Source organism: Halichoerus grypus, chromosome 4, assembly GCF_964656455.1.
Source record: "Halichoerus grypus chromosome 4, mHalGry1.hap1.1, whole genome shotgun sequence".
NCBI classification, from domain to species: Eukaryota; Metazoa; Chordata; class Mammalia; order Carnivora; family Phocidae; genus Halichoerus; species Halichoerus grypus.
Genome location: NC_135715.1, coordinates 60,879,227 through 60,893,787, shown reverse-complemented (window position 1 = coordinate 60,893,787; position 14,561 = coordinate 60,879,227). Strand labels below are relative to the sequence as shown.

The following is a 14,561-nucleotide window of genomic DNA, read 5'->3' as shown; positions in this document are numbered from 1 at the left end:
TCCTGTCTCTGTTCTCAGCGCTGGCATCAGAACCTAGCAGGATACATAAATGTGTGATGTTATCAAAACTTTAGCATCGAGAACTGGGGATGGGGGGGGCAAGCTACCCAAAAGGCATTCAAATTCATAATTAAGAAAAAAATGCTAGCCAAGCAAAACCTGCATGTGCAGACCATTTAACAGATGGGGAGACCAAGAAACAACAAGGGGAAATAATTGCCTAATCATAGTAGTGCCATACACTGAGCTGGGGTGTGCATCTGCTAATGCATTGTACAGAAGAAGAACGTGACGCCCCAGGAGGTCATCTAATTTGCCCAGAGCCACACAGCTAATGAGTGACAGGCCCAAGGCTGTGCAACTCCCGTGCCACTCTCCTCTCCCAATGCCAGAGGGGCGAAATGGGGGCAGGAGCAGGAAGAAAAACCCCAAGCAAGCAGCAAAGAGCTCTCTTCCACTGTGTGTCAGTAAGAATTGTAGGAGACCATCTCTGAGCATATTCTGTGGGAGATGGAGCCAAAGAAACAGAAAGGGAAAAAGACTTCGTGAAGCAAATTCCGTAAGTGATAAATCAAGTTGTCAGTGAATCTTGGGCAGGGGAGGGGAAGAACCATCTGCAGTGGGGAGAGGCTCCCAGGAAGGGCAGGGTCGATCATGCCTGGCTGGGCGAATGCTGGTGGCTTCCGGCATCCTGGCGGGCAGAGCTGCAGTTCATAAACTCCTTTTCTAGAAGCTGTCAGATTTGGGAGAGGTGGTGCAGGAAATGTGGGTCTTTGACCTGGCACGACGCTCCTCGGCGACATTCAGCCCTCCCAGAGAGGCAAGTCTGGGCTTGCACCCCGCCCTCCCTCCCGTGCAGTCGGGCAGGGACCTCCTGCCATCTGCTGACTTGCCAGAAGGTCGGGCCTCACGGAGGCATCAGGAGTCGGCACTGCGAAGGAAGTGAAAGGGTCTGCGTGTTTCTAAGCCGGTGCTTGCTCCTTCTCCTGGCAGCCTGCTTCATTTTCATGCTCTCCGCCCTCCGGGCGCCGCCACTCTCCGTGGCCTTCACAGGTGAGCCGGCTGCTGAGCTGCTGGACCCCACGGGTCAGCCGCGTCCGGCCTCAGGACCACGGCGCCGCATCTTGAAGCATAAAACGTGTGCTAGGAAGAGCTGGCTGGACCAAGGAGGATTTCCAAACGCATATTAATCATAACAGAATGACCTGGTTGAACGTTTTAAAACAACTGAGTCCTGGGTCCTGCCCTGGGACATTGATGCGATATGTCCAGGGTGGGGACACATAGCTGCTTTTAAAAATCTGTGGCTAGATGATGTGGGCCAGGTTGGGGGCCAGTGGGCTGAAGGTTTCCCAAGGCCCCCTCCCAGCTCCTGGGTTCCCATGTGGAAGCCTGTCGTGAGCAGTGTGAGAAGTGCTATGGTAATGTATTGGTGCTCTGTGAATTTCTTTTGCTGAATGCATGAATAAATACTTCCATAAGTCACATAAATTAAATAACCTCAATAATCTGGAAGTGTGAAGTGTCGAGGGAGTAGGAAGCTCCCGGAGTAGCTAAAAATCGTTGTCATGTGTCAGTCAGTGAAATTGAAGTCAGGCCCTGGAATGTCACTAATGGGGGCCCCTGGGTTCTGTACACAGAACTTAGCTAGACCCATTTCAGTAGAGACCTAGCAAGCCTGGTGTTCTAGTCTCCAAGTTCACAGCCCACTGGAGTAGGAATTCAAAGGGCATGGGAGTTGTTGAATAAGACCCCAGTACCCTAATTGCTTAATGGGTTTGGGTTTTCCCTTTGAGGTGATGAAAATATTTTGGAACTACGTAGAGGGGGCAGTTATACAACTTTGTGAATACACTCAGTGCTCCTGAACACTTCACTTTAAAATGGTTAACTTTATTTTATGTGAATTTCCCTCAGTAAAAAAAAAAAAGGCAGCTAAATACTAAAAAACAAAAAACTAATACAAAATAGTACTCTTAGATTTGTAATAAGCGAAAGCTGACAGCTTGATGGGAAATAAAAGAACAAAATAAAACCCTAAAGTTTGCCCCGAACTAAAGTAGCTGAGAAGTCTAGGGCCGTTTAGTGGAAGGGCAGATAATTCAACCACTTCAGTAGGCCCTGAAGCTGTCATTATTATAGGGAGTTCAAAAATAAAACATGTATTATACGGCTCTGCTCGACCCTGCTTAGGAAGTCAGGAGCATCCTTTAAAAAAATGTCCTGTGCAAAATCTATCAAGTGAAAGATAGATTTTTACTGGGGCGGGGGGAAGCTTTTGGAGCCTGTGGTTTAGTTATCTGGAAAATGACTTTAACTGGAATAGATCATTCACTAATAAGGCTGCTTAAATGAAGCAAGAACCTACAAGGGCCGTTCCCATAGATATTACACTAAAATCCCTACACTCACTGCAGGAAGAGAGTATTGAGGAATCACTGCTCCGTGGTTATGAGTTTCTGTTCGGGGCGTTGAAAAAGTTTTGGAACTAGGTAGTGGTGACGGATGCACAAGATTGGGAATATAATTAGTGCCCCTGGATCATACATGTAAAAATGGTTACAATGGCAAAATATTGTTATATTTATTATATCACAATAAAACATGTAAAAACATAATTTTAAAAACCCCATAATATGAGCCCCCCAAAAAAGCCTAAAGAGGGTCATTGTGATCCTGCCGATCAGATAGAAAGAAAATCTAGAGGTAAGGTAGGCACTAAGCAATACGTGAAGAACACAAGGGGAAAGACTCTTTTATTAAATTTATTAGGATCCTCTGAAGCCATCTGTGCGCTGTTTGACCCTCCTGTGAGGAGCAGCTGCTTTTATTCATTAAGAATGAGCAGATATAGAAGTCATTACTCAATGTTCATCTCGCAGCTGGGTTTTGAATTGAAAGGCAGTTCATAGCCAACAACGTTGGCATCCAGCATTTAAAGGTCTTTGTGTGAAAAGGTTGCATCGAGACTTGGGAAGTATTTCCATCTAGTAATGGCTTCAGCGGAACATCAAGATATCTAGGAAGGCAAGCCTCCCCAGGTTGATGATTGGAGCAACGTACGTATCTGGTTTTACTCTGGGGCCCTTAATTTGTGGGTCTCTGCCTACCCAGGAATTTTTATTAATTTCAGTGAAATATGGTGTAGCCGTGGGGAAATGGCTTATTTTGTCTAAGTGCCAAGGCATTCATGGGAAATAAAAATCAAATCAGAGCTAAAACTTTAAATGTCATTTTAACAGAACACTTCGATTTTACAGTGAGCGTCCCCTTTCTTGGGCTCTGTTGACAGATGTATCGGTCAGGGTAACTTGACCGCGCTGCGGTAATAAATTAGCCCCAGAATCTCAGTGGCTCAACGCTATAAAGGTTTATTTCTTGCTCATGAAAATTCCACTGTGGGTCAGGAACCCCCCAGGGTTCCAGAGGACTCCCCAGGGTAATGTGATGACTTCACACTCCAAATTACTTTAGTCTTGAGCACTGACCATCTCGACCCATGGATTCCAGGAGGTCAAAGCAGGGGAAGAAAACCAAGGGTCACATGTCAGTTTTTAAAGGCTTTGGCTCCAAAGTATCCCACGGGACATTGGTTAGAAGTAGTCACACAGCACTGGGCTACCCACAAGGGGGCTGGGAAATGTGAGGGACGCTCGCGGAGTGGTCAATGTCTCCTCACAGCCAAGATGTGTGCTGGAACCCATCCAAAGCCCGGTCATTTGAGCCAGATTGGTCATGGAGGGCAATAGGCATTTTTTTCATATATTTTAAATAATATATCGTACCACCATTAGTTAATAATAGGCCTAGAAGACAGAGGCCTGAGAAAAGTAGAGAAAGCATTGCTAGTGGGATTAAAATTACCATTAAGAAAGGGTACAGCCAGTTAATAGCCAGACGAAGTGATGTCTGATCCTTGCTCTGCCTGATGTCTGGTGGACAGCCATTCAGTCCCCTGAGCATCCTAACAATCAGGTGGCCAGTGAGACCGGGCGCACTCCACAAGCAGGGAATCAATCAGGTTACAGTTTATGTGAGGAGCATGTGGGCTTCTGCAGAAATCTCCTGAATCTTCCCAATTGGCGTTGTGCTCTTGAATGCATTTCTCTTAATCCTCGTTTGTTCTCTCCCCTTTGTAGGAATGAAGTTTTTGGAGACTGCCCCATGCAGCTCCTCATTCGTCTCTGTTTGCTAGTGCGTGGGATCATTGGAGCCTTAAAGGTGAAGTATATTTATCCGTTGTTTGTAGTTCTTGCAGAAATGGAACTTACGGGCCCTGTGGTATGCATCCTTTAATTGTTTGCTGCTCACAGAGGAGCCAGAACACCCCCCCCCCAACCCGCCCCCGAAGCCCAGGGCTGTGGAAGCAACAGAGCAAGGTGGGTCCTGGAGTCTGTTTGCAGAGACATGGATTTTTCCAGATGAGGAGCGTTCACCCAGAGCTGGGCATCTTAGCAATAGCTTCCCTCCTGCTGCCCTGAGTTCAGTGTGTGAGTTGTGGCTTTGGTCCGACAGCAGTTGACAAAGAGGAGTCACTGACTGCCAATTAATTTTACCTTTGAATCCAGCCAGTGTAATCTTGGCCTTTCTCTGTGCTTCTTTTTAAAAAGTTTCCTGTGAAGGGCAGTGGAGTTTGCAGCTAGTTCAAATGTATTGAATTTGAGCAGCTCTTATTTCTGTTTTTCTCCTCGTTCTTAGTTGATTAGCACCGAATCCGTTAGCTGCAGTCATCAATCAAACATTAAACTTGCATGTTCAGGGGTAGGAGTGCTTCTCTGTGATTCTCAGCTTATGTCAGTGTAGGGAGCTGATTTGCTCATGGGTTGTATTGACATCTGTTTTCACAGGAAAAGTGACAGAAGAAAAAATATGGAGGGGCCTGTGTAGTCTGCAGTTAGTTTCCAAACCCCTGGCCCACAGAAATGTCCCACCTGCCCAAAGCACCTCAGGTCTAAGGTATGTTAGGTCTGCCTCCATTTATCAGCGACCCTTCCCAACGGTCCACGCCCTGCCCAGAGCTTCCTGTATCCAAAGCTAGAACACACAAGCATCCATTTTTCCAACATGGTTTCATAAAAATGAAGCACAAGACGGGGCACCTGGGTGGCTCAGTTGGTTAAGTGTCTGCCTTCAGCTCAGGTCATGATCCTGGAGTCCCAGGATCGAGTCCTGTATCAGGCGCCCTGCTCAGCGGGGAGTCTGCTTCTCCTTCTGACCCTCCCCCCTCTCATGCTCTCTCTCTCTGTCTCATTCTTTCTTTCTCAAATAAATAAATAAAATCTTTTAAAAAAATGAAGCACAAGAGAAAACAATCAAGAGTACCATATATAAAATTTCATTGGGACCCACTGTCGGATTTCTTTGCTGGCTTCCTTCTGGAGCTTGGGGCCTTCAGGAGATGCTGGCCGGTGGCATTGGTCAGGGTACTGATAGGACATCAAAGGAATGTCTTCAAGATTGCTGCTCTCATTTGCAGCCAGAAGTCACTGGCTCAATTCACGGGAAACATGTCTGATTTGGGGCAAGTGCTCTGAGCCTTTTGTGTCTGAGTTACTTCACTAGTAAATGCCCCCAGGTCCTGACAGCAGTCTGGGGGGTGGTGTTCTGGAATGTGCAGTAACACGTGGTCCCCCCACCCTGTAACAACATCCCTACGGGATCTGCTTGGGACTCTGTTTAGCTCCAGGGAAACCCAGAGGCTCTCTGCTCAGTGGGGCCGCCTATCCCTTGTGGCCCCGTGGTGTTAGGGGAAAGCTCTGATGGATTGAGCACCATAGAGATGTTCCAAACAAGGGCAAAGTTTTCAGCAATTACCTCTGCTCAGCCCTCTCTCACTTGACTAGCTCATCATCAGGCTGTGAACTGAAACTTTCCTGTGGAGATGTTTCCATCCATGGGGTCTATTCCTCTTAACAACGGCAAACTTTTCCTTTATGAAATCCAGCCCAGAACCCAAAGGTAATTTATTTTAATGAACAAACTAGGGCCCTAATAAACAGCATTGATTTTTTTCCCCCTGGCAATCTAAACCTGCTTGAAGCCAAATTAAATTTTTGTGCTCATAATGGCGAGGTAATGCACAGTGAGTCCATAACGGTCAGCGCAACAGCAGGCAGATTTATAGAATCCCCAGACAGAGAAGTTTGAGGGAGTCCAGTGCTTTGTATTTAACCCTCTCGGGACACTGCATCACGATGCCCAGCATCCTCTCTGAAATGCATCAGATCCGCCACAGTGTTACATTTTATTGAAGAGAAAGCTGAGCAGCCGCGAGTGGACTTTTCCCAAAGTCACCAAAAAGAACTGAGAGTCACAACCCACTGGAAAGATCAGAAAATGAATTTAGTAGGTTGTGACCATTTAAAAAAAAAAAACAGGATAGAAACTCTGAGAGTACCCAGTAAGTACTGTGTGACACATACGTACACATGTGTGTTTGGGTACGTCGGACACATAGTTTATTATCCAAACTGGGACGCTTTTGCGAGTACAAGCTCTAATAACAGTCCTGTCAGGAAAACAGCACAACCCACGACTTCTCTGAGCCAGCAAAGGACATAGAGTCCCCCAACTACTAGGTTGTGATGTAAAATGTATTTGTTACTGAGGGCCACGATAAAAAGAAAGGTTCAGAAACACTGATTTAGTGGCCATTTACCTACCTAACCCTCCACTTCATCTTCCAATAGTTCACTGCTCAGTAAGAATTTCTAGCACCCAGTGAATGCTTACCCATGTACCACGTGTGGTGTTAAGGGCTCTACCCTTAGTCCTTACAAGACCCCTTTGAGGCAGGTACTTGTAAAGTACAAAAAAGGATTTTTGAATACAAGGAACAAGGACTGCCCACAAAGCAGTCCTGGGAGGGTAGCCAGATCCGTGGACCTTGGGCATCCTGCTGCTCCCTCCCCCTGGCATGCTGAGAGTGTGGGGGAGGCGCCTCTAGGGAGGGCAGATGCTGGGATTTTCTCTCCTGTATACCTGTGATGGGTGGGTGACACCCACGGGATCGGGCCCCGCTAGGAAGGAAAATGGGCGCTGAGTAACTGAAAGCCAAACTGTACCATCAGCTCCAGCTTACAGATGAGGAAACTGAGGCTTACAGGTTGCTTCTCTTGAGTTTATGGCAGAGCTGGTGTGCCATCCACTCCTGCCCGAACTCACAGTTCCCCTCAGCGGCCCTTCTCCGTCAAATTGTTTCTCTCCTGTTCCCCAAACCCATCACCCTTCACCCTCACCACACCACTTCCGCTCCAAGGAGGTCCCTCCCACCTCTCCCTGCTCACAGGGGTCCAGAGCATAGGCCCTCTTCCAGGAAGTCCTCCTTGGGTGAGCCGGCTCTGTGCAGGTGGCTCTCTGGACCTCTCTGAGCCTTCACTCTCCTTTTCTTATGGAAATAATCTGCCTCCCAACCAGGCTCTAAGTCATACTTCTAGAAAACCTGGGCAGGGTTGGACCAAATGGGAGCACTTTCCCAGCAAAGAGCCCCTCCAACTCAACATTCTCTGATTTAGACATCTGGGGAATGTGGTGTAGACAATGGCCACAAGTGTGGACCGACACCCATCTCATCCTTTTTACCCACTGTGGACCTGGCTTGAAGGGAAGAAATGACTTACCTTCTCTGCTCCTTAGTGTCCTCATCCATGGAGCAGAGACGATAATAAGCAGCTCCACGGTTGGTGTGAGCATTAACTGAGATCATACAGGCCAAGCAGCAGACCATCAACTTTACTTAGGCTGTGCTGTCTTTTCATAAGTAATAACTCTTCATGGTAGAAAATAAGAGAATAGGAGAAGCACAAAGAAGAAAATCAAAATCACCTGTAAATTCCACCACCCAGAGAAAATCACTGCTGATATTCTGGTCCGATGGCTCCAGCGTGGTGCCCCCAGGGACCCATTTATTTAATGCAACTCGCCTCAGGTCTCTGGGAGCGTTAATCGAGAAGGTGCACATTGGGCACTCACTCCAGCACGGGGACCTCCCTCTGTACAAGGCCCATTGCCAGAGACACTGTCACCAGTGCACACAGAGTCCCCAGGTCAGTCTGTCTCACCTGTCACTCTTCACCCCCCAGGCTCTGATCCCACCATCCTGCAGGTCCCCACCACCTACATTTGCATCTGGAATTTTAAATGTGGCACGTCCAAATCTGAAATCATCATCCACCTAAAGGCACAGCTTGGGCTCCTCTGTCCTCTGCCTCTCTTGATATGATCACCCACTCCACTGCCCTGGCATGGAACCTTGTTTGCTCCATCTCTTGGCTGCGTGCTGCGCCCTCACCAATCTGCCACACTGTCGGTTATTGGAGAATTTTTTCTGAAGCCCAGTTCTCCATGGGTTAGGGGTGCTGTGAGGTTGGCCTTAGAAGAGGTGGGGAGCCTGGGACTCTGGAAGAGAATGGACGAGAGGCATAGGTCTTCTGAAGACATCATAGATCAAGTTGCTAGACACAGGGAAGATAAGGAACCAGGATTCCTTAGCAAAGATGACTTGTGGTCTTCTGTGGGTGCATCTTTAGAGGAAGCATCTGGAACCGAAACATGTGAGTGCTGTCAGAGCTGGGTGGGATGGTGGTCCTTTGTGAAATAAAATGCGAGCAGCATTTCAAAGGGGAGCCAGGAACTACCCACTAGGGGCGAGATAGTCTTTGTCCCTCTACAAGGAATTAGCAAGGCTAACGCTCAAAGGACAAGGGTCTGTGCTCTTGACTGGATGGATTCGTAAGAACAGGAGGGACACACTCATGCTCCATGGCCCTGCTTGGAATTACAGATCCCTGGAGATGGTGAGTGGTGGAAGCATCCAACACAAGTAATTATCTGTTTATGAGCCTCTTGCTGAAGAACTGGGGTTCCAGGAAAATAAGGACTAAAATTGACCTTTGGATTTGGATGCATGGAGGCGTGGGTTAGGCGTGGTCCCATGGCATCTGGAACTGACCAGGCCTGCCAAGTGGCCTGGAGGTAGCAGGCAAGTCTGCTGGGGGTTCCTCACAGGGCAGAGGGTCCAGCATCAGGACCAGGCATCCATGTTACAAAGTCATGTGTGGTGGAAGTGTGCTAGTGATAAGGAAAATCTGTGTCCTAAGATGGCTGACCGAGCCAACGAGAGAGTCCCAGTCCTTGCCCCGGGGCTCTTCTGGGTTCTTCTCCCTGCCCCGCTTCACACACGCGCCAAAAGTGCCAAGTATGCGGACGTAGAAGTGTATAAATTGCCCCCTTTTTTTGTGCTCGGGGCTCAGACCTTTGGAGACCACTCTCCTCTGAGCCCGCCGGCATTAAATAAACCTCCTATCCTCCAAGATCTCCGGGTGCCGCGTGGTTCTTCTGTCGGGCGATCCAGTCCAGGTTCTGTAACACTAGGACGGGAGAAGGGAAAGTCTGTCCACAGACACAATGAACTGGGGGTGAGGACAGTGACTGGACAGACACAATGAACTGGGGGTGAGAAGACCGTGGGACCCCAGAGCAGAGCAAAGGGCAGCCCTGAGGCGCGAGCCATGGGTTGTGACTGAGGAAAGTTGTGAGCAAGAGGGAAGGTACACCAATACGGCTGGACCCTGCCCTTCGTTCCAGTGCAGAAGGAATTACTGGAAGTATCCCCAGCATGGCAGCTTTCCTTGGCCAGGTGAGGAGCAGGGAGCATCCTGGGTTTCTACCTTGGGCAATGTCACCAAATGAGGGGAATACGGCAGGTAACAAATTCTGTTGTTAACATACTGAGCCGAGGGGCGCCTGGGTGGCTCAGTCGTTAGGCGTCTGCCTTCGGCTCAGGTCATGATCCCGGGGTCCTGGAATCGAGCCTCGCATTGGGCTCCCTGCTCCACGGGAAGCCTGCTTCTCCCTCTCCTGCTCCCCCTGCTTGTGTTCCCTCTCTCTCTGTGTCTCTCTCTCTCTGTCAAATAAATAAATAAAATCTTTAAAAAAAAAAAAAACATAGTGAGCCGAGGGCCTGAGGATACTCAGTGGAGCTTCACACGCGTCTGAAGTCTGGGTGAAAGTTCTGGAAGGGAGCTGCAGACTTGGGTTCCATCAGCCTATATGCAGGTGAGGTCAGGGCCTGGGACACATTTGAGGGTCACCAAAGAGGGAAGCTACTGGAAGAGTCAGAGACGCAGAGTGGCTTGGGGGAAGGATGCCAGCTTTGGCTGAGGACAGAGCTGGTGATCTACTCTGGCTCTTCCACTTTTCATACACGTGACCTTGGCCAAGATCCTTAAACTTCCTGGTCTTTAACTCCTTTGTTTCTAAAGGAGTAATGTGCATTCCATAGGGTTGTTTTAAATAAGACAACATGCCTAAAAGCACTTAGCATCTGCATTACTCAGCTCGGGCTGCCGGGACAAGATGCCACAGACCCGGTGGCTTAAATAGCAGGTGGGGAGGAGGGCATTTTCAGCTGATGACCCCAGGCAGGTTTGTGGCCATGGGAGGAGGGGGAGGAGCAGGTCACTGGAGCCAGGAAGGCCAAGGATGACCTCAAGGCTGATGAAGCAAACCAGAGCAACAGTGAAACTCTGGGTGCAGAGATGAATTTCAGTCTACAAATCCCTTGTCCAAAGCAGCTCACACATCTCAAAGGCAAATGCTACCAGGGATGCTGACTCAGGATTGATGCCTTCATTCTTGCCAATTCTCATTCTTCAAAAGTAAATTTCACTCCTTGGCGGCATTTCCAACTCCAGTGTGCACACTTTTCATAATAAATAAATCTCTCTGTTTCTCCCGTACCTTCTCCCCCCTCTCATCCCCCTGCTTTGCTGCTCTGCCCTCTGACCCCTTCGCTCCCTACCACAACCCAGGGGTCTCTCCTGCTGTACGAATCCACCAGGATGAGGCGGCTTCTATCCCAGGCCATGGTGATCGACAATGACAACGATGATGAATATCCCTGGAGGCCAAGTGTGCACAAGTGTTATAGACACCTAAGCCTCAGCCTCTTCCTCTGCCTCTGTTTCCTTCTGGGAAACCACTGGCTCTTTTCCGTTTACCTGCCTGATTTTATTCCCCCTTTCCAGCAGCCTCAGGATTACTGTGACAAAACCCTGTACCTCTTTGCAGTAGGGGTCCTCGTGCTCAGCCACGCCGTGCTGGGCCTACTGGTCCCGTGCAGCGGTTGTCTACGTGTGGTCCAGGTGAAGATTTGTTGTCCATGAAGACTGAGAACCACCCGCTCTGGCACACACATACACACACACACACACGCCCATGCATGCACACGGGTGTATGTACAAATACACACACACACACACTCACACACGCATGCACAGTTGCAAGGGAAGGGAGTGCTGGAAAGGTAATAAAGCCTTCTCTACAGGCGTTTAAGAAACCACCAAGATGCGCTGCATATTCTAGAAGACTAAAGAAACTCTTGCCTCCCTGGGCCTGGGGAGAGCACTGTGGCTCTTTTCAGAGTGGGACTTTTGTGCTCATGAGTTCGCAGAGGGATTTTTTATTTGAGGGCATGAAGTAAGGTGAGGCCGAGAATGGGACACTTTTGAATCACACGCAGTTCCAAGGACTGTCACAAGTTCAAGGTTTGTTGTTACTGTTGCTACTGCTGTGTTGTCGTTCAGCCACGGCAACCTGAGGTTACAGAAAGGTATGTCTTTCAAACGAGACCATCTTAGCTTCACTTTGGTGGCTTTGTTACGAAAGGGAGAAAGGTGCTCTTGTTTAATGACCCCAGGTGTCTTTTGGGAAAGGTAAGGAGCTCTCTTTCCCAACCCCTAATCAGATGGGTTTGTTCTGACAGGTAAGGGCATCCCAAGGACAGCTCTAAAGGCTGCCAAGGTCAAGGGAGTCGGTCCCCCTCGGGGCTCTGGCCTGGCGGGGGAGCCCGGCATCACAGAGAGCAGCACGTCCTCACGGCGTACCTTGGAGGGCGCTACTGCAAATCCTTGGCTTGGCCTGCGTCTGCTTCTTTCCCTCGTTGTCTACGTACATCTCTGTGGCTTGCTGATCGCGTAAACCAGTTTTGTGTAGGCTTTGGCCGGGCTGCATGTGGTCTGGTTAATGTAGGTGTTTGTTTGGTCTCTGGGTTTAAATACTCTACAGAAGCAAATCTACTTAACGTCAGGTGAGGGTTGGGAAGCCTTTGGCAAATCCATCTGTCTGGAAGTTCAGGATGACACCAAAAAGCAAACACTGACATCCCCTCTCGCTGCCGTTGTTATGAGGGAAGTTCCTGGGGGCTGGATGCCATGTTGGTGTGTCGGAGTGGAGCGTTGGGGCTTTAGAGTTTTATTTATTTTTTTAAAGATTTATTCATTTATTTATTTTTGAGAGAGCATGAGTGGGGGGAGGGGTAGAGGGAGGAGCAGACTCCCCACTGAGCAGGGAGCCCGATGCGGGACTCGATCCCAGGACCCCGGGATCATGACCTGAGCCGAAGGCGGATGCTTAACCGACTGAGCCACCCAGGCACTCTGCTTTAGAGTTTTAGATGAAGACTCTGTCACGTGTGTTTCTAGAGCCAGTGCCCGCCCCGGGGGGCAGGGGAGAGGGGCACCTTCACAACTGTGCTTCTGTCTCAGCTATATGCACAGCCTCTGTTTACGTGGTGCTAAACTACTTGCTTGCTTTTGAGGGGGAATGCTTTATACTCAACTCCTCACTGGCCGTCAAGGTTGGCTCACTCCTCTCAAATGGCTCATTGAAAGGCTCACTCCTCTCCATGCTTCCAGAGAAAAGGACCTGTGAGTCCTGTGGAGAGTTCACATTGAATTTGGGCATCTGTCATCTGCTGTCACTTTTGGTCCCCATTCCTCCTAGGTAGGGAAGAAGGTGCTGGATGCGCCCTCTGCTGGGCAAAGGGTGGAAAGCCCTTATTTTGCCCCTGCGCCTCGGGGACTGCTCAGGTTTTCATTTTCACCTGAGCCATGGAAGATCAGAGGGAGTACCACTTGAAGTTCCTGCCCTCCTCTGTGATGCCCGAAGTCATTCTCATTGTGCCGCATGTCACTCTCTCCATGCTGGGAGCTCAGAGACTGGAGCAGGCAAGGTGTTCCATGGGCAGCCCCTTCCACCCTGCTTTCCCTAGGTGACGACTCATCAGTCACTCCCAGTCACTTAGCTACTGTTTGGACACAGATGAACACAGCTGAAAGCCAACAAAACCCATGTGTAAGCTCAGTCCAGGCCACACATCAACCAGCACGTCACTTAACGTCTCTGACACTAACTCCTGCGCAGGACCTGAAAAGAGTGTCCAGGCTCCCATCTAAAAAAATAAGCCAAGCCTATTCAGTTAGGGCAAAGCCAGGCTCTGTTATTTATGGAGGAGAATGGCCTGGCAGCCCCCTGCAGAGGCATGCTCCCTCGGTGCACAGGGACCATACCACTGGCTCAGGCACCTGCCGAGGATGGCAGACAGCTTTGTTCTCTCCCGCTAGCCCCCATCACGGATGCACATTGTGTTGGGAATGACTCTGAGGCTCTACTGAGACTCAGCAAGAAAGCGTGTTGGGACTGAGGAGCCATGCCCATCTGGGGCATGGGAAGGGAGAGGCGCCAGCCACGCCACGATTGGCAAATCCACAATCCTACTGGGGATCACCCTGGCGTTCTGGGACCGAGCAAATGGAGGTTCTCCCGCTCACATCTCAGCACTGTCCTCACCCCACAGTGGTGCTAAAACACTTTACGGTGCCCTAGTGAGTGACTTACAGGAGAAGTCTGGCCACGGAGAGACTGTGACAAGGGGAGGATGCCCAAGGGAACATATCGCTGACTCCTCTTCATCTGTCGACACTGAGGACCTGAGCCCATGCCCCCCACATTCCTCCCACACATGCTTCTAAGACTGTGTTGCTGGGCCCTGGGTAAAGGTGGAAAGAGCTTATGAAAAAAATCCTTTAAAAAATCGTAAAACTGGCTGTTAGCAGCCCACAGACATTGGCTGGGGTTTGGGTACACCAATAGCCAGGTCTCAGATGTTGGAGATGCCCGGTCTCTGATAGGCATGACTGTCCCTGGAGTGTTGCAGAAATCTCTATCTTGGTATACATGATGACTTACCAAATACGCTTGTGAAAGTGGCAAAATATCCCCTTTGCCAGAAGGATTTATTTCCTGCTTTCATTCCTTTCTCTATTTATATCTTGTTTCACAACAAATTTGGAGGGTTTTTTTAATGCTGTATTGGAGACAATAAAATTAAAGAAAAATATATAGTAAAAAAAATAGAACTATAGAAAAAACTGAGATGGTTAGAAAGCTGGAGTTCTCAACCTCTTTTTCCCCCTACACTGACACACTAGATTCTCACCCCAGAGGGAGAAATGAAGTAGGGTGATCATTCTCATATGTACCCCACCCCCCTTTGCAAAGGAGAATTGTGGTCATAGGTCCTCAATAATTACTAAAACCTGGACTAAATTTTCATCTATGAACTGCACATTTTCCACGGAGGAAAAAAAATATGTCCCCTCTGGAGAAACATGAGTTAAGTCTGCAAGCCCATATTGCTGTGCATCCATTCATGGAGGGAACATGGAGGAATTCAGTGGGTGACATCTTCAGCATGCTATACAAATGCACCTGCAGGGGTG

The 14,561-nt window shown here is 49.0% G+C and overlaps 1 protein-coding gene across 1 annotated transcript; it reads left to right on the top strand.

Annotated features, from left to right (window-relative positions):
* Positions 1-401: 401 nt before the first annotated feature.
* TMEM272 (transmembrane protein 272) lies at positions 402-11,165 on the top strand. Its single transcript, XM_078069955.1, is given in 5 exon segments — positions 402-467; positions 897-1,053; positions 4,140-4,151; positions 4,154-4,221; positions 10,812-11,165. Coding segments are annotated over 5 exon segments (657 nt in total).
* Positions 11,166-14,561: the final 3,396 nt, after the last annotated feature.